The 25326-nt window shown below is 41.6% G+C and overlaps 1 protein-coding gene across 3 annotated transcripts; it reads right to left on the bottom strand.

Annotated features, from left to right (window-relative positions):
* Window positions 1-14846: 14846 nt before the first annotated feature.
* Window positions 14847-24964, bottom strand: LOC111196626 (uncharacterized). Of its 3 annotated transcripts, XM_049470761.1 has the most exons (25): window positions 24672-24964; window positions 24314-24460; window positions 23811-23936; window positions 23690-23722; window positions 22508-23515; window positions 21944-22410; window positions 21738-21854; window positions 21428-21630; window positions 21201-21348; window positions 20082-20762; window positions 19823-19992; window positions 19485-19652; window positions 19370-19411; window positions 19196-19288; window positions 18897-18980; window positions 18667-18755; window positions 18374-18476; window positions 18183-18299; window positions 17979-18055; window positions 17750-17902; window positions 17595-17655; window positions 17386-17514; window positions 16021-16113; window positions 15299-15391; window positions 14847-15176 (listed from the first exon to the last, which is right to left on the bottom strand). In XM_049470761.1, exons 6-24 carry the CDS (start codon window positions 22113-22115, stop codon window positions 15305-15307), a joined length of 2787 nt encoding a protein of 928 aa, XP_049326718.1. In that variant the 5' UTR covers window positions 22116-22410; window positions 22508-23515; window positions 23690-23722; window positions 23811-23936; window positions 24314-24460; window positions 24672-24964; the 3' UTR covers window positions 14847-15176; window positions 15299-15304. The 3 variants fall into 3 exon arrangements, with proteins under 3 accessions (XP_049326718.1, XP_049326720.1, XP_049326719.1); XM_049470763.1 differs by lacking the exon at window positions 20082-20762; XM_049470762.1 differs by lacking the exons at window positions 23690-23722; window positions 23811-23936; window positions 24314-24460; window positions 24672-24964 and having other exon boundaries at window positions 21944-22604.
* Window positions 24965-25326: the final 362 nt, after the last annotated feature.

Here is a 25326-nt window from a genome sequence, read left to right on the forward strand (position 1 = left end):
GATTGTGTGGCACTGGACTCCACTGCCCGAGACGCATCCAACGGTACCCCATTGGTCTGCCTAGATTGACTGGAAATAGGGCCTGCCATTGAAGCCCCATTCATTTTTGGAGTTTGGTTTTGGAGAGGTCGGGGTATTTTTTCGTAATATTTTGAATGGGGAGCTATGAGGAGAATGACACTCGACTTTTGACGGGGTTAACCATGTCACATTGCCTCCAGATTTTGGCTACCCCCCATTCTAAGGGATGCTGATCACAAATATGCAGGTCCCATGTAGGTCACACCTACGGAACTACGTCAGATAGAGGGATGCTGAGAGTAAATTGCTGGTTTCTCCACCAGGGGGCATCTGACGAAAAAAAATTGTGTGGCACTGGACTCCACTGCCCGAGATGCATTCAACGGTACCCCATTGGTCTGCCTAGGTTGACTGGAAATAGGGCCTGCCATTGAAGCCCCATTCATTTTTGGACTTTGGTTTTGGAGAGGTCGGGGTATTTTTTCGTTACATTTTGAATGGGGAGCTATGAGGAGAATGACACTCGACTTTTGATGGGGTTCCCCATGTCACATTGCCTCCAGATTTTGGCTACCCCCCCCCCCCATTCTAAGGGATGCTGATCACAAATATGCAGGTCCCATGTAGGTCACACCTACGGAACTACGTCAGACAGAGAGATGCTGAGAGTAAATTGCTGATTTCTCCACCAGGGGGCATCTGACGAAAAAAGATTGTGTGGCACTGGACTCCACTGCCCGAGACGCATCCAACTTTTGACGGGGTTCCCCATGTCACATTGCCTCCAGATTTAGGCTACCCCCCCATTCTAAGGGATGCTGATCACAAATATGTAGGTCAGACCTAAGGAACTATCTTGAATAGATATAGATTTGGATCCCACTTCCAATATATAAGACTACACTGAAATATATTGGAATTGGGATGCTGGGAGTACCTTGCCTTGGGCAGAGACCCCCAGCCTGGAGAGACCCCCAGTCTGGAGCACACACTCGCAGCATGGGGTAGAGACCCTCAGCCTGGAGAGACCCACTGCCAGCCTTGCGCAGAGACCCCCAGCCTGTATAGTCCCCCAGCCTGGAGCACACACTCCAGGCCTTGGGCAGAGACCCACAGCCTGGAGAGACCCCCAGTCTGGAGCACACATTCCCAGCCTTGGGCAGAGATCCCCAGTCTAAGTATGTACACCAGATGGCAGCACATTAGGGTGACACATTGGTGAAGTTTTTCCTAACCATGGCTTCATACGAAAGAGGAGGTCGAGATCAGTGTAGTGACACATCTTCACCAAAGTGTCATAAGTTAACCGAAACGTATGGGACTCCTATCCTCCTATTACCAAAATTATCATTTTTACACACTCAAAAACCATGTCTCTTGGTCTGTCTAGTCGCCCTTATAAACCTACACATACCGAAAAATACCTAGATCGCGGTATTTTTTTCCTTACATTTTGAATGGGGAGCTATGAGAGAGGCTAAGCCTAAAGTTAGGATCTATGGTTAGGGTATGTTTACCGAAGGGTCTCTGTTTACCAAAGTGTTATTTTTCCACTTTAAGTTCACCATTACGCCACACGTACACCAAGCAACTGAAAGGTTGTTCAGGGCGCCCAGGCCGACCAAATGACACATTTCTGACTCTCTAAGATCTTTGGCTGCCTAGTTAGGAACAACGTTCAAGTGGTGCTGGGCATGTCATATGACGTAACGGAAAAAAACATATACTTTACTTTTAGAAAAAATACTCAGAAACATTTTTATTGAATCAAAATAATATGGTAATTATAAAAGAACACTTATGAAGTTATTAGTTTACAAAAAAATATGTATAATTAAAATGTATATATATATATATATTTTGTAACCGCGCATGCGCAAGCGTGACATCAGCGACGAGCAGAGGAGTAGGAGACAGTGCAGGACGAAGAAGGAGATCTACAGCGGACAGCGATACAGTTTTTGATTAAGAAAAGTTAGGTAAACCAAGAAAAATTAGGCAACAGCAGTGCCCCATTTGTCACGTACTTTATTCCAACCTTCCAAAGCACCTGACAGGATTTCACAATATTGAAAACCCGGAGGAGAAGGCCCTGCTACTGAGCCTATCCAGCGGACGGTAATTAACTATTTATTAACATAAATAGAAACTTTACATACTTAATATTCGACGACTCTGTTAAGAAAAGGTGTTATTTAAACATATTCTTGATGTTTTTATATAGAATAGCATAAATTAAAGTGTTTACTCGACGAATCCGTAAAAACTTCATAAAAAACTTTGTAAACACTTCATAAAGACTTTTTTAAAGAAATGGTCTTATATACTCATAAATTAAAGTGTATACTCGACGACTCTGTTAAGAAAAGGTGTTATTTAAACATATTCTTGATGTTTTTATACAGAATGGCATAAACAAAAGTGTATTTTCTTCGTTTAGCATTTGTTTTGCATTACGTGTGCAAAACCACAGTGCGGCAAAAAAGTTAGACGCCTAGACCGACATTATGCGGAGTGTCACAATGACAAAACAGTATGTGTAACACATTGTTCGCTTATATATCTGTTTATTAATATAAATTAAATAAAGCCCAATGCTGCAACATTCCTCACAGTTTGATGCTCACAGATGGGGAAATAAGTAAATAGGAAATGGCATGGTGTCAAATAGGTGTGATGTAGAATGCTGTCCAATTCCAATATATTTCAACAACAAACATGCATATGACTTGATAGTTTGACCAATTTATTAAAAATAAAAAACTGCACAATTCAATATGTCATTATAAATATATATATCAAAGTACAGGGGTACAGGTGACTGAAAATCCAGTGCAACTTAGTAGAATAATAAAATAAAATATAAAAATACACAATTAAATTAATACACACAATAACTTACAGTATATACACATTTCAATTGCACAATGCTATATACATGTGCAAATAATCTACAGTGTGTGTGTGTGTGTGTGTGTGTGTGTGTGTGTGTGAAGTCTAGTAGGCGACAGTACAGGTACAGAATGAGTTGTGGTGCAGGGTGAAGTAAAGTGCCGCGTGCAGTGAGTTCGTATGAGATGGCAGAGGGGTAGGTTGTTGTCCAGGAATTCAACTATTCAGCCAGTCTAGTCCAACAGCTTCGCCTCCAAATGCCTCGTCACTGAGAACACCGTAGTCCCAAAGTAGTTCCTCGTTGACCTGAATGTCCTTTAGCGCAAGGAAAATGGGATGCCATCTTGTTCCCTCTGTGAGTGGGAGTTTGAACACGTGTGGCTTCACATTTGGACTTCTCCTTGAATGGTTCATCCGACGACCAAACGTGTCCTGGTGTGGGTGACACTGGCATGGTGAATGTTGGGCGTCTATGCAGACCTTTTCCCCACATCCCGCAAAGAAGAAGACGTAACAGGCTTTGTCGAAAAGCTGTTGCATTCTCCGATTCCCTTCTTCTTGGGTGACGTACTCTCCATGGTAGTCGCACACCACCTCTCCCTTGGAAAAGGGCATTGTCGCAATCACCCCTTCAAAAGAGAATAAGACATAGTGGTTAGGGTGGTACTATTAAAAAGAATTAATGGTAAGGGTGGTAATATTAAAAATGTTAATGGTTAGGGTGGTAATATAAAAAATGCAAACAAATATTAAAATATGACACTTTTAATAGAATCCTGGCATAATATCAAATGGCCTTACCTTTGTTCTTTGGTGGCCCAAAGTCTTTCAGGCAAAGTCCTTTCCAAGACTGTGCCTGAATGCGCCGGATGATGTCCGGACTCTTGATGTGGTCCTTTACGGGGACCCAAGACTTGACCACATCCATGGCGCTTGGACAGTTGGCCGACCAGTTCTCAGCAAGGAGCAGATGGTGTACCCTGGCCTCTGAGGGGCGGTTCCTGAACTTGCACTTATCTGTGAAAAAGAGAGAGGACATTTTAGTTGGTTAGAACGTGAGCATGTGACAGAAATACAGTTATGGATTATTTTATTACTTGTGTAATAGAGTATTATTAATTGTGTAACAGAGTAGTAATAATTGAGTTTATTTGTTATCACTTTTTATTTGTTTTAATTAGCTTGGAGTGCCAGTTCCTCTGCCCAGAGGGTGGGTGTGTGGCCATTGTTGACAGCCTTCAGCGTCATTATGGCAAGCACCACCCTTATTTGCGGGTAAATATTTTTTTTATTTTATTTAAATGTGTTATGTACATATATTTATGTAAAACAAATGGTTCTAAATTGATACTATTTTTTTCTTCTTCTTCTTCTTGCATCTTCTTCATAGATAAGACTTGTTGCCCAGAGACTGTGTGTTGATAAAAGAGAGAGGAAGTCATTACCCAAGATATATTGGATGCGCTGTTCACGCTGGACTGTCCTCCATTTGTTGCGAAAGTAACGGAGGCATTCGCGATCAAATCCACCGCCGACAATTTCCTCATGTGTGGGTGTCGTGGCATGAACAGTCACAGGAAACAGGTCAAGAAAACTAAGCCAGGTGGACTTAGCCCTCCGCTTCCTTGCAATCGCAGAGCTGAAAGAGACATTCACACATTATAAGAACACATATTGACAGCACTGTCTGGAACAACAAGCTTTCAATCATGCTCATATAAACATGTCCTTTATTCATTTATGAAATGACAAAAAGCTTACCGACTACCACTAGGCTCTTCTGTGTCTTCATCCGATGAAGAGGATGAAGGGGAGTGGTCCCTCTTCGGAGCCTGTGGCTGTCCAGTTGCCTGTCCCACAGCATCTGAGCAGGAAGGCTGCTCATCATCCCCCTCTTCAGAACCTGCAGCAGAGCTAAAAGATGGGGCGAGTGTTATAAAGACCAATCCATGTGTAAAAACAACAACAGTGAAAAAACAACAGCGTTTGTTATATAAGATGCCTTGCTTAAAATTACCTCGGCTGGCAACTGCTGGCAGGCGGGCAACTGGGGCAACTGCTGGCAGGTCGGTCCCTGAAGCCTGTGGATACCTGTGTTAACAAAAGACACACAATGTTATTATAAAGCTATATGTGGAGCAGTGCTTTTGAATGAGCCTTTAATCTGATGGACTTACAGTTCCCATAGACGCTTCATATCATTAGATAGATTCAGCACAGGAACTCCTTTCTGGCTGAGAAAGAAGATGCCTCCATCATGAACATCGGGACTGGACTTTTTGACACTCCATGACCTGATGTGAGTGAAGTACATCTCCAGCCACTGTATTGAAACAAAAAATCAAAAAGGAACATTGTTCATTTATTGTCTTTGACAAACTACATTCAAAACTGAATTTAAAATTATACATCTATATATATATATATATATATATACATATATTATACATTTTGTACCTCTTCCTGTTGGGGAGTCAGGCTGATGTCAAAGTGGTCAAGGAAAATGCCACTGGTTGACGGGGTTCGAGCTACCCAATGCTCTACCTGTATGGGTGAAAAAAATATATCTTCATTAGCCAGTTTGTCTTTATAAAACATTTGAGAGAAATGCAAGGCATTAAGGACAGCAAGAAAATCTACCTTGAAGTTCAGCACAGCGCTCTCTGCCAGTTGATGCTCCTTCAGTAGTATCGCCTCACAGACGTACCGGAACAGTGTCTGCTGACTCTCTTCCACCCGTTGTCCCATTCTCAGTCTACGACTGATATCGAGGACGCCAGGTTTCGCTGACTCGAGTACTCGGTCGTAGTCGTGCGTTGAAGATCTATCAGCGAGATAAACCTGAAAGACCGAAAAAAAACACATTAGAATAGAGACATGAAAATAAACATGAACTTGTAACTAACAGTGCTATTTAGAAAGTGCCACTCACTCGTCAGCAGCAGCCAAGTCCAAGCGAGTGGCCATGGGCACGTTCGGACTGCTGGCCCTCAACTCTCTCAGGAGAGTAATGGCTTTGATCCTCTGTGCCGTCTGTATGTATCTATCCCTGGCCTGGTCGGACAGGTCCCGGTGGCAGCTGGTCAGATGGCGGTCAAGACGAGACTTCTGATACCCACATCCCGGAACAGGACACGGAGATGTCAGGATCGACACTTTCTGATTCGCCAGCTGAATCAGGATCTTCTTCTCCTCTACGTTTTCCACATGATGTACAGTGGAAAGGTGCGCAGAGATGGAGGACAGCACCTTCTTGCAAACTGGACAGGGAGCCATCTGAAATAAATGAGCACATTTTTAAACATAGGACAAATAAATTGTGCTATCCAGCGCTTTGGAGAAGTTGAAAAGTGTATTTTACGCCAAAGTGCCAATCAATAAATAAATATATAAAATAACCGAAACTCATGACAACAACATCTTTTGAAACACACATTAACTTATTGACAATCCATACCTTGAGTCAACCTGCTTTCTATGGTGTACAATTTAAAAAATTGTAAAGCTAAAAACTAGCTTTAATTATGGTTACATAAGGTAACTTGCATTTTGACGTTTTAACTTGCCTGGTCAATTCAGCTAAATTTATTCTGCATTTTCTGTTTAGCTAGACACCAGTTTAAGGATAGCATCATAATCTATTAGTGCTAGGTCAATTTTACTCACCAGAGATTCTTGATCCTTGATCAGCAACGGAGAACAAGCAGTCGGCAGTGTAGCTTCAGCGGTGTGTTCCTGGATCAGCAGCGGAGATTCAGCAGTCTGTTCCTCCAGTCTGTAGGGAAAGAAGTGAACTAGTGAAGAAGTGTGCTTCTACTTATACCTGAATAACGGGGGGCGGTACTCTAAAATTTGTAAGATTGGGTTTTAAGATTTTTAAAAGACAAAATTTCTTTAAAAGTACAAGTTTACATTACATTACAAGTAGTACATTTGTAATGCTGCGACGCTCCAAACCCACACATAAGACCATCACTGTGTGGCCCAGTGACGGCGACGCTGTGCTGCAGGACTGCTTCGGCTGCACAGACTGGCAGGTCTTCAGGGATGCTGTTGAGTGTGAGGGGGAGCTGGATCTGGAGGAATACACATCTGCTGTTCTCGGGTACATCAGCAAGTGCACTGAGGATGTCACTACCACCAAGACTGTGACTTGCTACCCCAACCAGAAGCCCTGGCCTGGTCAATTTAGCTAAATTTATTCTGCATTTTCTGTTTAGCTAGACACCAGTTTAAGGATAGCATCATAATCTATTAGTGCTAGGTAAATTTTACTCACCAGAGATTCTTGATCCTTGATCAGCAACAGAGAACAAGCAGTCGGCAGTGTAGCTTCAGCGGTGTGTTCCTGGATCAGCAGCGGAGATTCAGCAGTCTGTTCCTCCAGTCTGTAGGGAAAGAAGTGAACTAGTGAAGAAGTGTGCTTCTACTTATACCTGTATAACGGGGGGCGTGTTCGCACCTCAAGTGCTTAACATATGAATAGCTGATGGGTCCCTAAAGTGTCCTTACAAGGCTGCTGATGGAGGAGGGCTGATGGGTCATTAAGTGTTCTTAAGAGGCTGCTGATGGAGGAGGGAGGTACTCTAAAATTTGTAAGATTGGGTTTTAAGATTTTTAAAAGAAAAAATTTCTTTAAAAGTACAAGTTTACATTACATTACAAGTAGTACATTTGTAATGCTGCGACGCTCCAAACCCACACATAAGACCATCACTGTGTGGCCCAGTGACGGCGACGCTGTGCTGCAGGACTGCTTCGGCTGCACAGACTGGCAGGTCTTCAGGGATGCTGTTGAGTGTGAGGGGGAGCTGGATCTGGAGGAATACACATCTGCTGTTCTCGGGTACATCAGCAAGTGCACTGAGGATGTCACTACCACCAAGACTGTGACTTGCTACCCCAACCAGAAGCCCTGGCTGAACGCAGAGGTGCGTGCTCTGCTGAAAGCCAGGGATGCTGCCTTCAGGTCTGGAGACCCAGACGAACTCAGGAGGGCTAGAAGAGAGCTGACTGTTGGAGTTAAGAGGGCAAAAGCTGCATATGCTCAAAAAATCCATGGACACTTTTCCTCCCAGGATCCACAGAGCATGTGGAGGGGCATCAAGTGCATCACGGACTACAAAACCAACGTTGCACAAAGCTCCAAAGACCCATCCCTGCCTGAGGCTCTCAACAAGTTCTACGCCCGCTTTGAGAATCCTGACACCCCCCCCCCCCCCCCCAGCACCAGACTCCCACACTCACCAGGAGAGGAGCCCCTCAGCTTGACCAAGGAGGACGTAAGGAGGGCGCTGAGAAGGATCAACCCCCGAAAAGCTGCTGGCCCGGACAACATCCCCGGACGGGTGCTAATAGACTGCACAGACCAGCTCTCGGACGTCCTAGCCGACATTTTCAATGCGTCCCTCATCCAGGCAGCTGTCCCCACTTGCCTGAAGACCGCCACCATCATCCCAGTCCCCAAGAGCTCCGCAGTGACAGGTTTGAATGACTACCGGCCAGTAGCCCTCACTCCGATAGTCACAAAGTGCTTTGAAAGACTGGTTCAGACCCACATCAAAGCCACCATCAACGTCACTGTGGATCAGGCACACATCTACCGCTGAGCTTATCTCTCTCATCCGGTAGTGCTTCTCTGCCGTGGCCGTCGAGTGGGTGAGGTAGCCCGCCACCTTGGACTTTTCAGCATCGGGCATGTCCTTCGTGGCTGTCTCGTACGCGCGTCTGGCCATCTGGCTGCTCACCTTTGGCACCTGATACCTGAAAAAGACAATATATATTATTAGTACTCATACATTAATTCCATTATATAATATAAATATTATAGAAGTGGAGTTAGAACGTAGAGTTCGGGCGTGGTCCTTCTCCCAAACTTTTGTTATTACATAACATCATTTTGCTAAGTGCGGACCACGCCTAAAGAAGTAGAGAAAGAAGAAGGAAAAAGGGGAGGGAACTCAGGGAAATTTGGGCTGGAGTTCTGAACTGCGTGCTTGAAGAAGCGTGCAGTTATATCCCCAAAATTGGAGCTTGTGTGGAAGCTAGTTTGGAATGAGCCTGTCTCAAACCGTCTGGTTGGGAACGGATGTATAGGTTATAAGCTTGGGAAGACCACCGGCCGGGGAGCTTGATCGTGTGCTCGGAGATTCCTTGTCTGGAGGCGTTGGATGCTGCACAATGTAAACTGAGTGGGCGGAGAATTGATCTGGTGAGTAACTACTGGGAGAAAGGATGCGACGGAGATGTGTTGGAACCAGTGCTTTGAGATTATACTACTAGATTCCGTTGTGAACAGAGGATCTAAAGGTGATGCTTGTTGAAAGAGGCGGAGATTAAGTGGTGGATGAGTGGTTCGTACGGGCTGAGGGGTGAGTCAAGGAGTTGTGGGAGATTTTAAGGGAAGTAAATTCTGAGCTTCTGAGGAATCTAAGTAGAAGGACGGCTGAAAGGATGGTTTGTTGAGCTTGGAAGATCAGTAGTTTGTGAAAATGAAGGTACCGAGGTTGGGTTGCATTTGCATGCGGAGCCAAGGATCTGAATTTCTCTAACTGAAAACGAAAAAGAATAGAATTAAATTCTATCAGCGATAGAATTAAATGGACCTGAGGTGTGAACAGCTTTAGTGGTGAACTGATGCTTAATGGAGTGCCAAGTGAGACGACGGATAAAAGGCAAGATTTCTAGCGATTTGGAGCAATTTTTTTTTTTTTGATGTGGACTGTGGCGAGATTGATCAGAGTGGAGTACAATAGATTTTGACCATTCATGTCCCCAAAGGAGGGCAGCGACGAGGACCGCATATAAGTCCAGAGAGCGCAGAAGAATCGCGCGGCTGCGCGGCGGAGCAGATGAAGTTCTCTGGCCAAGCAGAAGTGACCAGAGGAAGGAGCGACTCGGGGGCCGATCCGAGCACTTTCGACTCGGAGCGATTTCTGGACCAGAGAGGCAAGGGGTACCCTTTAGGTGTTTGCCGGCTCGCTCAGCCGAGGCTCTCTGAGCGTTTGGCAAAGCGTGATACGTTTGCCTAAGTCTTTTGTATGGTCAAGACTTAGTGAAATTTTCACTCTGAGACAGGAGGGGTATTCTTCAAGTTTTGTACCAGATGAGTGCAAGTCATGGGATTGTGAGCTTGAGGACACCTTGGTAATATATGACACTAATGTAATATTAAGCCCTAACCACAAAAATTTACTGCCCAGATTCTCCACCAGGGGCCCACGACTCGCGCTCACGTCCAACTCCCGCTTCGGTTAGGTGACTCTACTTGGAGTTCCCGCCCCCCCGGAGGGGCAGGGCTCCGATATGCGGTGCGGCACGTCCCCTTCTACCAGCCCGCAAAGTACCGGACCCGTACGTCGATAAAAAGTGCTATAATAGCACTTTGTGAAAATCCACCAGGCCTGCACTTAGGCTTATGGCCTGCGAGAAGGCCTCACTTTACAAAAAGTTGTTTTATTGTGAAAAATAGAAGGCAAGGTCGCAGGGCCGTGGGACCTTCGCACACGCGTTCGGCTCGGTCGGTCGGCGCGCGTGCCCGATTTCGGTGGCCCTGGGTCGAAAGGTCAATAAAATATGGTCATATGACTCTTTCGTAATATCAGGCCACTTATGTAATATTTCGTCCTCACTTCCAAAGTCCAAATGCCAGATTCACCACCAGGGGGTCACGACTCACGCTCACCTCCAACTCCCACTTCTATTAGGGGCTCAGAACTCTACTTGGAGTTCCCGCCCCTCTGGAGGGGCGGGGCTCGGACACGAGTAGCGGCACGGGTCGAGGACGCGCCCCTCCGAATTTGGAGGCGGTACCGCCCTCCTGAAAATAGTGTCAAAATAGCCAATTTCCAAAACCGGGAGGCTGTTAGACTTTTGTACCTTAAGAGGACTTTGCCGTTTTCGAGGTTTAAAAACCATTCAAAAGTGAACGGAAAGTCGGAGGCTCGCGAAACTCGGATACGCGGTAAAGGGCCGAGGGACAAGCGACATATCGAAATTTCGGGTCCGAAGGTCGAAAGGTCGCCGAGGGACGGCCCCCAACATTTCTGCCTATGGGCGTTTGAATGGGACTAAAAAAAATTCGGGGCCTTCCTACAGAAGGCGAGGTCGCAGGGTCACGAAAGTCGGCGTGCTGGAGCGGGCCGACGAGCCGCAACTCATACGTGCGTCTGGGGCCCCTCGCTCCAAGGGCCTCCGAGTTATGGCCGTATACTCTTTGGTAATACGATGACTTTAGTGTAATGTTTGGCCCTAACCTCAAAGGTCAACAGGGATCAAAATGACCTCTAGGGCACTTGTCGCGCGCTTTCGTCCAACTCCCGCTTCGATTAGGGGATCGGAACTCTACTTAGAGTTCCCGCCCCCTGGGAGGGGCGGGGCTTCGATATGCGGTGCGGCACGTCCCCTTCTACCAGCCCGCAAAGTACCAGACCCGTGCGTTGACAAAAAGTGCTATAATAGCACTTTGTGAAAATCCACCCGGGCCAGCACTTAGGCTTATGGCCTGCGAGAAGGCCTCACTTTACAAAAAGTTGTTTTATTGTGAAAAATAGAAGGCAAGGTCGCAGGGCCGCGGGACCTTCGCACACGCGTTCGGCTCGGTCAGTCGGTGCGCGTGCACCCCAAATTTGGTGGCCCTGGGTCGAAAGGTCAATAAAATATGGTCATATGACTCTTTCGTAATATCATGCCACTAATATTAAGGCCTAACTAAAAATTTACTGCCCAGATTCTTCGTCTCGGGGCCACGACTCGCGCTCACGTCCAACTCCCGCTTCGGTTAGGTGTCAGGAACGATACTTTGGATTCACGCCCCCTGGGAGGGGCAGGGCTTGGATACGTGGTGCGGCACGTCCCCTTCTACTAGCCCGCAAACTACCAGACCCGTGCGTTGATAAAAAGTGCTATAATAGTCGAGTGTCATTCTCCTCATAGCTCCCCATTCAAAATGGAAGTCCAAAAATGAATGGGGCTTCTATGGCAACCACCATTTCCGGTCAACCTAGGGATAAACCGTTTGGTCATTTGGTGTGTCTCGTCGAGGCGACCCACCCGGTCAAGTTTGGTTTCGGTCAGACTTACCGTGTGTCCGAAAACTCGGAAAAAACACTTTGGTAATCAGAGACCGTTTTGTAATTTAAGTCCTAACAACTTGCCTTTCTTCATCTGAACGAGTCGTGTGACACTCTTTTGGTGTTTTTAGGACGTTTCTGTCAAATTTGGGATGTGTTAGGGCTTTTATTACATAAGGGTCTCGTATTACCAATAGGGTTTTTCAGCGTTTGTAGCCAAACTGTAGGTCATATCTACATGAAACCCACACCTACGTGTTGGGGAAGGGTAGGCGAGTCGTTTGACACTATTTTGGAGTTTGTAGGACGTTCCAGTCAAATTTGGGATGTGTTAGGGCTTTTATTACATAAGGGTGTCATATTACTAAGAGGGTTTTTCAGAGTTTGTAGCCAAACTATAGGTCCCACCTACATATAACCTACACCTACGTGTTGGGGACGGGGAGACGCATCAAATGACACTAAGAAATTTCACCTTAAATGTTGCTTTTATGAGAAAATGACGTGTTTTTTTTCAGGGATTCCAAGGGTCAAGACCCCAAACTGTTTGGTCATTTGGTGCGGCTCGTCGAGGCGACCCACCTGGTCAAGTTTGGTGTCGGACAAACTTAAGGTGTGTCCGAAAACTCGGAAAAAACACTTTGGTAATCAGAGACGCTTTTGTAATATAATGCCTTTTCTAGCATGGATCATCAAAAAAATATATTTTTATTTATTTACATATGTTATTCCATTTTACATTTATTTCTGTACTGCATTTTTTGTGTAGATTCTGTTAATGCCCCAAAAAACAATAATTAATCTTATTTTTAAATTCCAAAATTCCACTTCCTGTTCTATGTGAAAATGTAGGAAATTGCTTGCTGTGTAGTTTAGGAGTTTGAGGTGTGTGGATGTGCATTTATCTTTCTCTCCAGTTAAAGCATCATTTCCCTCAGTAACAGTGTTTTTCAACAATTATCTCAGGTAAGTGTGTTTATATTATTGTATTTTTGTGTTTGTATAAGTGTCATTGTTTTCATGCATTTAGTGTTCAGTAGTTAGTTTGGCTAATTAGGTTGTTTTTAAGAGGGGAAGGGACTATATTGGCGATTTCCGTGTGTATGTTTGTAGTTATAGCCGTCTTAAAGTTGTTTTAGAGACAGTAGTTGATAAATGAATGCTCTATGTAGTGTGTAGTGGTCAAAAAGTTCCTCCATGATGCTTTGGTAATACGATGACATTTAAGTCATACTTGTCCTTTTAATCCCACATTTTGCTAGCTTTACATAAATATATATATATATATATATATATATATATATATATATATTTTTTTTTCCCAGAATGACTCGCTCTCAGACATGCCCTGTATGTCGTGCAGTCTACTCCAATCTGTCTCAGCACCTCGTGAGATTTCACGGTGTTGCTAACAGAACGGAGAAGGATCTGCTGTTGCAGCTGGCCAGTGGACGGTAATAACTATGTAATAACTATGTAATAGTGCTGTAATAGTGTATACATCTAATCAAAAACAGTTTTAAAAAGTCACAATAGCTAGCTAAGTCGTTCTTTTTTATATGTTTTGTTTTGTTTAGGGTGAAGGGAGTGTTCAGTTGCCAGGTGCCCAGCAGCAGTAGGAGCAAAAACTGTCCCTGTCCTGTTGCTACTGTCACGCGACACTCACCTACTGTCACGCGACACTCACCTACTGTCACGCAACACTCACCTACTGTCCCGCGACACTCACCTACTGTCACGCGACAGTCTTCTACTGGCTCGCGACACTCACCTACTGTCCCGCGACAGTCTCCTACTGTCTCGCGACAGTCTCCTACTGTCTCGCGACAGTCTCCTACTGTCCCGCGACAGTCTTCTACTGTCTCGCGACACTCACCTACTGTCACGCAACACTCACCTACTGTCCCGCGACACTCACCTACTGTCACGCGACAGTCTTCTACTGGCTCGCGACACTCACCTACTGTCCCGCGACAGTCTCCTACTGTCTCGCGACAGTCTCCTACTGTCCCGCGACAGTCTTCTACTGTCTCGCGACACTCTCCTACTGTCACGCGACACTCACCTACTGTCACGCGACAGTCTTCTACTGGCTCGCGACACTCACCTACTGTCACGCGACACTCACCTACTGTCCTGCGGAGCTTTTTTCAGCTGTCTTGCGAAGCTCTTTAATTGTCCTGCGGAGCTTACCTATTCTGACTGTCTGCATGTACTTATGTGTGTCTGTATATAAGTTTCTGGAACAGTCTAATTAATAAATTATTTTTTTATGCCATATTCTCGTTTATTATTGTTTTAACTACATTCTATTTAAGTCTAAATTAAACTTGGAGTGTTCCTGTGTTTCTCTTTTTAGAGAAATTTTCTTAAAAATAATCAATAAAATCTATGTGTTTGCGTTACACTTAAATTCATAAATCAAGTGAACAGCCTTGATTTAAATTATTACATGTAGACAAAAGCATCATGGAAAAACGTATGTGCTTGTTTTGGGGTCTGAATTAGTTAAATCATTTAAAATATAATTTCACTTGATGATATTTTGCAGTGTAAGTATGAAACGATCTCAGTGACATCGTTTAATTTGTGGTCTTTTGGTAGAGCTTATTCTATTGCTTTCTCAATCCTGGTCTTTAAAGGCCACGGCCCTGCACATTTTATTATTTGTAATACTTTGACAGCCCCACATTAACACGATAATTGAGCTGATTAGCTGTCTGGTGTATTGGAAGCAGGGACAACTCCAAATAGTGCAGGACAGTGGGCCTCCTGCACTATATATATATATATATATATATATATATATATATATATATATATATATATATGTATATATATATATATATATATATATTTGCTTTCCTTACTCTTTTTCACCTGACCCAGTGCTTCAGAAGTTTGTTAATTAGTTAATGAATTGAGTAAAGTGTGCTAGGTTCATATAGTTTGGTCCACAATTGGGATTGGGAAATTATTTAATGCAACATTCTTTAATCAAGCATAAGAATAAACAGGAAGGCAATTACAAATAAATTAGACTGTAGCAAATATTTTCTGGAAAATGTATATAAAGGTAAACACAAATCAAACTTTTTTTGTCTATAACAACGTTGGCTGGTCACCTGAGCAACTACTGTACTGCTAACGGCACTGATACAACAGCTACTGTGGTCTTCTTTTTAGCATGCTCTGTAAATGAAACAAACAATAAACTAAAATATTTTAATCCATTGATTATTAATAAAAAATGAAAAAAAAGTACAAAAAACACAAAAACAAAGTACATTATCAACTTAACACAACCCCCTTACCAATAATCAGTCCAGTATTGGTCCTGAGGCAAGAAACATCTCAGCCATATACCTTGAGACCTGGTCATTTTTTTGAAGGATGTTTATAATGATCTAAAAAAATAATAATGAAACTGTTACTCAAAAATAACATGATTTCACATACAGTTGTATTTTAATGCCCGGGCACCCTTGACTAATTCAATGTTTAAATTTACTTTTTACATGTCTAAAGACATGCTGCTACTGTCTACTTAAAAATGATGGCATGTGCAAAGTCAGAGACACTTTTTATGTACATGTTATATAGAGTCATGTAAAACCAAAAAAAGGAATTGAGATTTCTGAAATGGCCAACTCATAACCAAATCAGATCTTTATTCTATTGGGATGCTGTTGAGTGATCTAAAACAGACTGTGCTCAGACATCACACAGCTGAAATAATTGCACATGAAGTGGAAAAAATGTTCTCCCAGACAATATCAGAGACTGATAGACTGCATAAACTCCATCTAATTGAGAATATTTCAAAGAGGAAGTATCAGCTTTTATGGTATACATTGTCCTAAACTTTCCTAGAAACTGGCATGAAATATGTTTTATGCAATGTGTGCAATCACATCACTTTTATCAATAGATATTGTTTGAAATATCTGTATTATTATTGTAAGTCGCTTTGAACAAAAGCGTCTGCCAAATGTAATGTAATAAAACAATACGTATAACTGGGATATTTCCTTACCTCTGGCATCATAACATCAAACATTAAATTCAGGTCCTGAATCTCACTTCCCAAGTTCAGAGCAGCTTTGATTTTTGCCGTCATTTTGATTGTCTATTAGTAAGCAAGGAAGAAAAACTGATTATAGAACAAATTATTTTCATATTTACTTCCACATATAAATGCTTGACACAGACAATGAACTAAAGTAATTCAATTCAATACAATTGTAAAGTGGAAAGAAAATGATGCATAATTCAAAACATTTTTTACAAATAAACAACTGAAAAGTGTTCAGGCCACCCTTAGTCAATACTTTGTGGTACCACCTTTTTATGCAATTACAGCTGCAAGTCTTTTGGGGTTTGTCTAAACCAGCTTTGTACATCTAGTGCCTGAAATCTTTGACCATTCTTCTTTGCAAAACAGCTCAAGCTCAGTCAGATTTGATGTAGAGTGTTTGGGAACAGCAGTTTTCAGATCTTGCCACAAGTTCTCGATTAGGTGTAGGTCTGGACTTTGACTGGACCATTCGAACACATGTAGCCCTGGTCTCATTTGACCAAAGCACCTTGTTCCACATGTTAGCTGTGTCCCCAACATGGCTTCTAGAAAACTGCAAATAGGACTTTTTATGGTTTTCTTTTAATAATGTTTTTTTTCTTGCCACTCTTCCAAAAAGACCACATTTGTCGGGTGCACAACTAATAGTTGTCCAGTGGACAGATTCCCCCACCCAAGCTGTGGATCTCTGCATTTTGTCCAGTTACCATGGGCCTCTTTGCTACATCTCTGATCAGTGCTTTCCTTGTTCGGCCTGTAAGTTTAGGTGGACGGCCTTGTCTTGATAGGTTTACAGTTCTGTCATACTGTTCCTCTCTCTGGATATTGGATTGAACATTGCTCTGTGAGGTGTTCTAGGCTTGGGAAATCTTTTTTATAGCCTTTAAACTCTTTAAACTTCTCCACATCCTTATTCCTGACCTGTCTGGTGTGCTCTTTGGACTTCATGATGCTTTTTACTCCCCAATATTCTCCTAACCAACCTCTGAGGCCCTTACGGAGCATCTGTATTTGTACTGAGATTAGATTACACACAGGTGGACTCTTTTTAGTCATTAGCAGTCATCAGGCAACTTCTGAATGCAGTTGGTTGCACTTCTGAACACTTTTGCACATCACACTTTTCAGTTTTTTATTTGTAAAAAAAAATTGCATAGTTTTCTTTCCACTTCACAATTGTTTACCACTTTGTGACATTAAATTCCAATTAAATGTATTTATGTTTGTGGCTGTAATGTAACAAAATATGGAAAAGTTAATAAAGTATAAATACTTTTGATAGCCACTGTACATATACACATGCTCTACCTCGAATGTACTTACATTCTCATCACTGAAATGGCAGAACTTCGGCTTTAACCGCTGCTTCAATCTCAGCGATGTAGCAGGATGCTTCCAGAGATACATTCGACTTGACTTCTGTTCATCAGCATGGAGGGCTTCGTAGATTTTCTAAGAGCAGATTATATATAGAGACAATTACACATGCAAACTTTGCCAGTATAGTGTATTTTTATGTGGCCCACACTTGCCTTTATTTCGTTGTTATCAATGAGACCGTCAATTCCCTCTTGATGCAGAATGTGCAAAGTTCTACCAAGATTGAGAAATTGTAAATCAGTAATCCAACAGAGTCTAAAATGAATATTGTGTACAGAGACACATAAACCTAAAAATTAAGAAATACCTGTCAACATTCAATGGCAATTTTCTTCGGCAACCACATGTGAAATGGCCTCTGGTGGCCTTGTCACTAACACCAGCACAGTCTGTGTGCAGCCATCCTTTGCAGGATTCACATTGTACCCAATGAAGGTTTTTAACCTCAGGATACAATGACCTATATATGGAGAAGACAGGTAATATCTAAAATCTACAATTTCCATATAAGGGTATATGCTTAATGAAATACTAACCCTCTTGTCCCCAGCTTTTGGAAGACACAGACATTTATATCAGCTGCCATACACTCTTGACGACTTTTCAGAACTTCCTACGAACACATGTTCACATGATATACCTTGATTAATTTTATTTACAGTGTTTACAACAGGGTTACTCTCTTCTGCATTGTGGCTCTTATTTTGATATGTGTCTGTTCCAGTAAATTATTAACTTACCTCCACCATAACATCACAAATTATGGAAGTTGCATGATAACGCCGGAGAAATTGTAGTTGAGGTCCACTTAAAGTGTCTTGGCCAAGTTTTATCCCACGGACTTCCATTTCAGCCATCTGTGGAAATGATTGAATGAAAATGAGTGACAAATTGGAGAACCAGGTTGAAAAAAATGTTGCTCATTACTTACTGTGCACACAAAAACACCACAATTTTGTGAGTCCTTTTGATGCCACTGCTGTGGGTATTGAACATCCCATGCTGCTAGGTCCCATGTCTCCTGAAAGGCCTGTCTACATATGAAAAGAATCAGTGGAATTTTACAGATCATAAAATGTAAAACAAAATTAAAAATTGCAGAACATCCATTTGGAGAATAGTAACAATAAATTCATTTTTCCATTAATTAAAATAATAAAAAACAATCAACTGTGTCTGTAAATAATTTTGCAACAAAGCTGCAATTTCTTAAGGTTTAAATACCTTAGTATGTCCATCTCCCAGTCATTGGGTGAAGGATACAGTTGGAGAGAGTCATAAACTCTGATTTGTTTCAGGACTCCATCAATCACCTGAAATTTTGATTAAAACAGTAACACAATTAATACAACACAACAGCAGCATAAGAATACTAAGAAAATGACTAGCTATTTTGCCATTATTAACATAGTCTTGAAGTTGCTATTGCCTTGCTATATGGTAAGAACTTTTACCCAAAGAATGAAATGGTTTCCACTTTCAGGTGTTTTACCACCAACAATCCTGGGAAACAAAATGACTGTGTCTGGGTGCAGGTCCTGTGAATAAAATTTGAATTGCATATGTAAATGCACCTCTTTAAGCATTATGCTGTAAAACTTTATTTATGAATGCTTTACGTGCTACACAGCCTTGACTGACTTACTAAAGGTTCATAATCACTGAATTATCAATTCCCACAATGGAAAGCACTGCTTGCTCCTGTTAAAATGAAAAAGGAAATAAAAAATTACATGTAATAAAGGCATAATACCTGAAGAATCTTCTTGTTGCGAGAGGTAATTGATCCTGTGGTTTTAATGTCACGCCACCAGCAAACAAACTCAAATGTAGGGAGGACCTTGAACTAAAAACAGAGTAATGGGTAAAACAGTAATGTAAAACAATGTTTGAAAATGTAAAAAGAGTAAATATTATTTACACCTACCTTCTGTCCATCTACTAACTGAGAAATCCTGCAGTTCACAATCTGAGAAAATATAATGACATTGTATTACAGGTATTTTCCAACAACAATTAGGTTCCCCACTAAATGTACTTACATCATCAGTTAGCCATGGTAAAGCTGGCAGATCTTCCTTTTTTTGGTGTTCCAAATATTCAAGAGGTAGAAGAGTCTGAAGATCCGGTAATTTTGCGTGACAAAGCTCAAATTCTAACAGTGTCTGTTTTGTGTTTTTCACTCCCTTGTGTAACCTAAGAAGCTTCTCCTTTTAAAGAATACACATAATTAATGTTATAAAGTCATACAACAAAGTTTCATTGATCATTTACATAATTCTATTCCAAGTTCAGACTCTATTTCATGAAAAAAAAAAAATTGCACTTTCACTATTTCTATTTACTTGTTGAGACACACACAAACACACGAAGAACAAACCTCATTTTCAGCCACAATTGGGAAGAGAGTCACAGAGAACTGCTGGCCTGCCTGTGTTTTTGCACTGTGCTCATTGCCATCTTTTGCTTTTGCTACCTTGTCAGGGAATGGGTGGTCAGAATCACTCCCAGCATCATCAGACACTTCTGCTTGTATTTCTTCAGGCTTTTCTGAATTTGTAGGAAAATAATAAAATATATATTTAATTGTAATTCTGTACTGCATCAATTTAGCAGTTGCAAAGAAATTACAGACTTACCGTCACCAAACAGACATATTCTGCCATTTATTCCGATCGATGCTTTTCCCTTAGCTAACCGGCACATTTTCTCGAAAAAACTGTTGTTCACCCTCTGATTATGCAGATGAAACACCAGGCGCAGCATAAACATGTAGTGCATGTCTTTCAGCTGGCAGAGGAAATATCTTGAATTGGCAAGTTCTCTGTTTAGCTGCTCTGCCACAGAAGAATTGAGGATGCCTGTCATCTCAGGGAGAAAATCTAAACTTCTCAGTTTTTCCTCTGGTCTCTTCTGGTTTCCTTGGTGGAACCTGTCATACAGTGAAAATCTATGGGAAGTTCCTGTAACAGGATGTGGATACTTAAATCCAACATTCTCTGGTGCACTTTGAACTGGTCCACCAAGTTTCTGTATTTGCCTAATCCATGGAAAAGACAGATGGAGCTGCTTCTGCTCAGCCATCCTAATATTTTCCAAAGTGGCATCACACAGTCTGCCATCAGAGGGCTGAAAGAACTGTTGCTTTGTTCTGTTGTTTGTGTGCCGTGCCACACGCCCAGCAACATCGGAAATGTAAATAGTTGGGGGTATTTTCAGGCTCAGCAAAGCATCTGCATGATCTCGTGCTGACTCCTGCCACCACAATGGAGAGCAGTAGTACACGACTGAATGCATACAGCCGGCATGCAAGACTCCACCTAATGGAGATAAAGTATGAAACTAACTTATGAAAAGTTACTTAATGAAGTGTAGAATTTTATAAGTAATGAACAAACTGACAGTATTTTGTAAATATAAATACATTCTGAATTGGATGCCTACAGCACATTTAAATTTAATTTGTGACAAAGGAAAAATATATTTTTATAACGCAACAATGGGAAAAGTTTACTGCAAGGTGATGTTAAAAAAGTGGTATAAATGCCCCTTACAAACTATTGCTGCAATTAGGCGAAAGCATCAAGCTCTAAATTAGTTTCTCTTCACAAAATACAATTAAATTGGTCAGTAGAAAATAATTTATTTGTACTTTACCGTTATTAAAGATATATAAATTTCAATTTAGAAAAACTCATATAATATTATTACTGAGTAATATGATTTTTTTTTTGTATTTTCCACACTCATATCCTCACCGCCTGTCTTTTGGAGCTTCGTAAACATTTTGGGATAAATATCCTTATAAAGGAGCAACTCCTCCAGTCTGTTTAGGATGTCAGATTGTGATCCCTCTGCTGACACTCCCAATTCAGTACAGGCTGCAACCAGTTCAGCCTTTTGTGGCTATTAAAAACAAAGATAAATAATTACATAAATACAGTACATACATTTTGATCTTAGAATTGCCAGTTATCTGAAATACCTTTTTTGAATCCAGCACTCTGAAAAGGACATCCTCTAGCGGCAAAGATGGTGTAATCTTTCCTGGATTGTTAAAATGCTTAGACAGTCCTTTTAGTACCTCTGTCTTTGGCAGGACAGGACCAGCTCTGCAAGCTTCCCCGACCCATGCAGCAAATGCTGAATAGCCTAGTTCTTTGCAGAATGGGTTTTTTGATCTTGTGCCTATAAATATGGAAAAACATCACAGTACACCTTGAAATTAAATAAACACAAGGAAAAATATTTCCTTTGTTTCAATTTTACATTTTGAAAAAATTACAGTAGTGTACCATCACAGAACCCGGCAGCAATGAGCTGTTTTTCGAGTTGTTCCCATTGGTCTGTAATGTTCACTGAAAGATCGCTTGCTTGAATGTTTTCTGCAGATGGTCTTTTCAGGAGATTTACTACACAGTTAGAATAAAAAAAAGTATTTTAATAAATATGCATTTAAATGTATTGTTAACACTGGAAATAAATAAGTAATACTACCAACCAGGTAAATCAAAGGCCACTTTCCAGTTTGCATCTGCGATCAGCACGGGAGGATTGTGGCCACATCGGTTACAGGAAAAGTTGTAACTGTAATTAGTCATTGCTGAGAAGTGAAAGAATGCTTTTCTAATGGTGTTGTGGTGGATGTTTGTTTCCATGTGGTCCTCCATCATTGATAAGAACCGTCCTATTGCTGTATTGTTCTAATTTAAGAAAGATGGCAATGATTATGCTTGATATTTAAAACGTAACATATTCTTTTGAACAACAATTTACGGAAATCACAACTTACACAGTAATATACAATAACTTTAAATGTTTAACTTGCCTTTATTGCTGTAGTACGCATTGAACATAGCGGTATGCTTAGCAGGACTCTGTTGTTGAAATTGTGGTAACCCAAACTATATTCCTGGAACCTGACCTGACCTTGACAGACTGGACAATGTTTCACAGCTACCGTAACTCCTGATTAAAAAACCAAATCAGTTACATGTCTGAAAATAGCATAGATTTTAACTTAATATATTTACCTTTAACTACTGATATTTAACACAAAATGTACCTCTTTTGACACTGTACAATCCATACACAGTAGCATTTGTGGTTATGACAGTGGAACTTGACAAGTCAGGAGGTGTTGGACCTGGGCAGTATGGGCAAACTTTCTCCACTGGCTCAAACTTCTCTGGTATCTGTTTGAATTCTTGCTTCAGCTCTGGTGGCAAAACTTCGGGAATTCTTTTATGTTCCCAGAGATAATTTGTCATTGCCACAATCTGTTCTTTGGTGAAGTCTGAGCCCAGCCTATCCAAACTTTCAGTGATCACACTGTCACTCTCACTATCACTAGTGCTTCTTTCCTCAATTAGAAGCTCCTTTTTTGACTGGAAAAGCCACCACATAGCCAAATATATATGTGTGCAGCGGTGATCCTTTTTAGAGCAGCTACACTGACATGACCATTTTCCCATTATTTTGTCAAATGTAACTCTTGTTCTGCCAAAAAGACTCCAGGCATTCTTTTGTCCAGTAAAAACAGAAAAATAAACATGCCGGCCTGAATAACCATATTCCTCGTAGAAGACAGGGAACACTGTGCATGCTCCTTCTTTTGTGGCTTGTGCGTGTATGTCCATGCATTCTTTTTCTCTTTCCAAAGAAATAAGGCCTTTGTCCACCATAGACTTAACTGAATGGATTTGTAATGTAGCAGGTTCTTTGTAAGGAGAGGCAAATGCAACTCTGCTCAAGTGTTCACATTCAACACCTGGCTTTCCACTGATATTTGCCAATGCCATGAAATCTCTGCAGTCATCCACTTCACAGCCTATTACTTCCGATGTTGTGGATTTGCATAAGTGTATCGGAACTCTCTGTCCTCTTGTGTTTTTTGCAGTGAGAAAAATGCCTTTCTCTACATCCACACAAAAAATAGGCTCTGGGTTTACATTATGCCGCTGACGTTCATGCCTTCTCAGATTTGCACTACTTGCAAATGTACCTTTACAGTACTGGCAAATAAATTTTCCAGCAGTATCTTTGGATTCTGAAGCTTCTGGAATTACTTCAACTACAAAAGGGGTGACAAAGCATAATCCTGTTATTGCTAGCAAAGTACTATTTGCATTAACAATGCAAATAATTTCAATAGTATGTTTGATGTGAATTGCACATGTTCCACAACAATTTGTTTGGGTACGTTAAACAATAATTTAAAAGACAAAAAGGTAAAGCATATATATACCTTGATTAGCACCTTTTTCACCAACAACACACCCTGTAAATAAAAGCAACATTGGTACATTTTTACAAGCTAATATATAATAGAAATTTGTCAAGCTGAAATATTTTAGTGGGCCAATTACCATGCTTTTCCAGGTGGACTTTAAAGTTAGGTTGTCTGGCAATCAGTTTTCCACATTTTGGACAGTGCCAGTGACTTCGATTTCCATCTTTCCCTTCCTTACACAGACACGGTATTGTAAATTTCTCTGTTAAAAAAATACAATTTCAAGTAGTTAGGAGATAAATTAAACTGTTTTCTAAAAGATAATTTGCTTTTACTCGTGTTGGTTTTAATGTTAATCTGTATTTCATTATTTTGTTTGCAATGGACTGTTGTATTTTGAATGCTAATTATGCTTTAAGGCAAGACCAATTTATGTCATCTTGAGTATTTTAAACTATAAATTTAAATGAACCAGATATTTTTTTAAAAAGTGGTCTGCTTCTGTATATTACGGTATAATAAGCATTATGCTCATAATACTGGCCTAAAATAAACCCCACATGACTGCACAAGGTTACTTATTTAATAACCCATCAAAATGCAACCAAAAAAGTAAAAGAAAGCAAATTAATTGCTTACCTTTTCCATCTTCTTTGAAATAAATAGCATATCTAATATGCCGCTGTTTCAAATGTTTCAGTGAACCACTCGTAGTTGTGCGGCAATACCTGCACTCATCTCCAATCGGTATTTCGTCCACCGAGGTAAACTCGTACCCCTGAACTCCTAAAGTAAACGTCAAGCAACATGATACATCTACAACAATATTGTAATAACATAACTTTGTTTAATAAGTGTTGAATAACTAATTGCCACGTCTGCATTGTATAATTTGATACAATCTGCTTCATTAGGTCTACATAACTGGGCTAATCCGTACGCACTTAAAAAATTACATATTTTTAAACATGATACATGATTACAAATGTTTGCTCACCTGACATTTGTTACCGTGATACACTTAAAAAGCTCCGCAGGCCAACTAAAGAGCTCTGCATGCCAGTAGGTTAGTTCCACAGGCCACTGAAAAAGCTCTGCAGGCCAGTAGGTGGTTGTCGCGAGACAGTAGGTGTGTGTCGCGAGACAGTAGGTGTGTGTCGCGAGACAGTAGGTGGGTGTCGCGAGACAGTAGGGGAGTGTCGCTAGACAGTAGGTGGGTGTCGCGGAACAGTAGGTGAGTGTCGCGGAACAGTAGCAACAGGACAGGGACAGTTTTTGCTCCTACTGCCTCTCCAGGTGCCAGGGTGCACCAAGACAGTGTTGGACATTGGGTATCAGCCGGACTTGGGGGTCCCTGGGCTCTGTGCTCCAGCAGGGGCAGCTTCTGTTTCACAGCCTCGTGCAGGATCCAATCAGCAGTCCCAGTCACCTGCGGCAGCAGTAGGACAGGAGGAGGAGGAGCAGCAGGGGGAGCAGCAGCCGGAGGAGGAGGAGGAGGAGGAGGAGTCCTGCTCCAACAAAACCTGTCAACTCCTCAGGGCCAAAATAAAGAGGCTCGAGGAGAAGATCAGGAGTTATGAGGAGGCCTCCCAGCTCTCCAGCAACAGCAGCTGCAAAAACCCTGAGTGTCAATTCTATACCAAGGAGTTGGC

The sequence above is a fragment of the Astyanax mexicanus genome, chromosome 22 (genome assembly GCF_023375975.1).
Source record: "Astyanax mexicanus isolate ESR-SI-001 chromosome 22, AstMex3_surface, whole genome shotgun sequence".
NCBI lineage: Eukaryota > Metazoa > Chordata > Actinopteri > Characiformes > Acestrorhamphidae > Astyanax > Astyanax mexicanus.

Coding starts and splice junctions, on each gene's coding strand:
- LOC111196626 (XM_049470761.1), bottom strand. CDS start 22,115: ATGATGGAGGACCACATGGAAACAAACATCCACCACAACACCATTAGA. Junction 21,855..21,943: donor AGTGGCCTTTGATTTACCTG/GTTGGTAGTATT, acceptor CTAACTGTGTAG/TAAATCTCCTGAAAAGACCA. Junction 15,392..16,020: donor TTGATGTTATGATGCCAGAG/GTAAGGAAATAT, acceptor TTATTTTTTTAG/ATCATTATAAACATCCTTCA.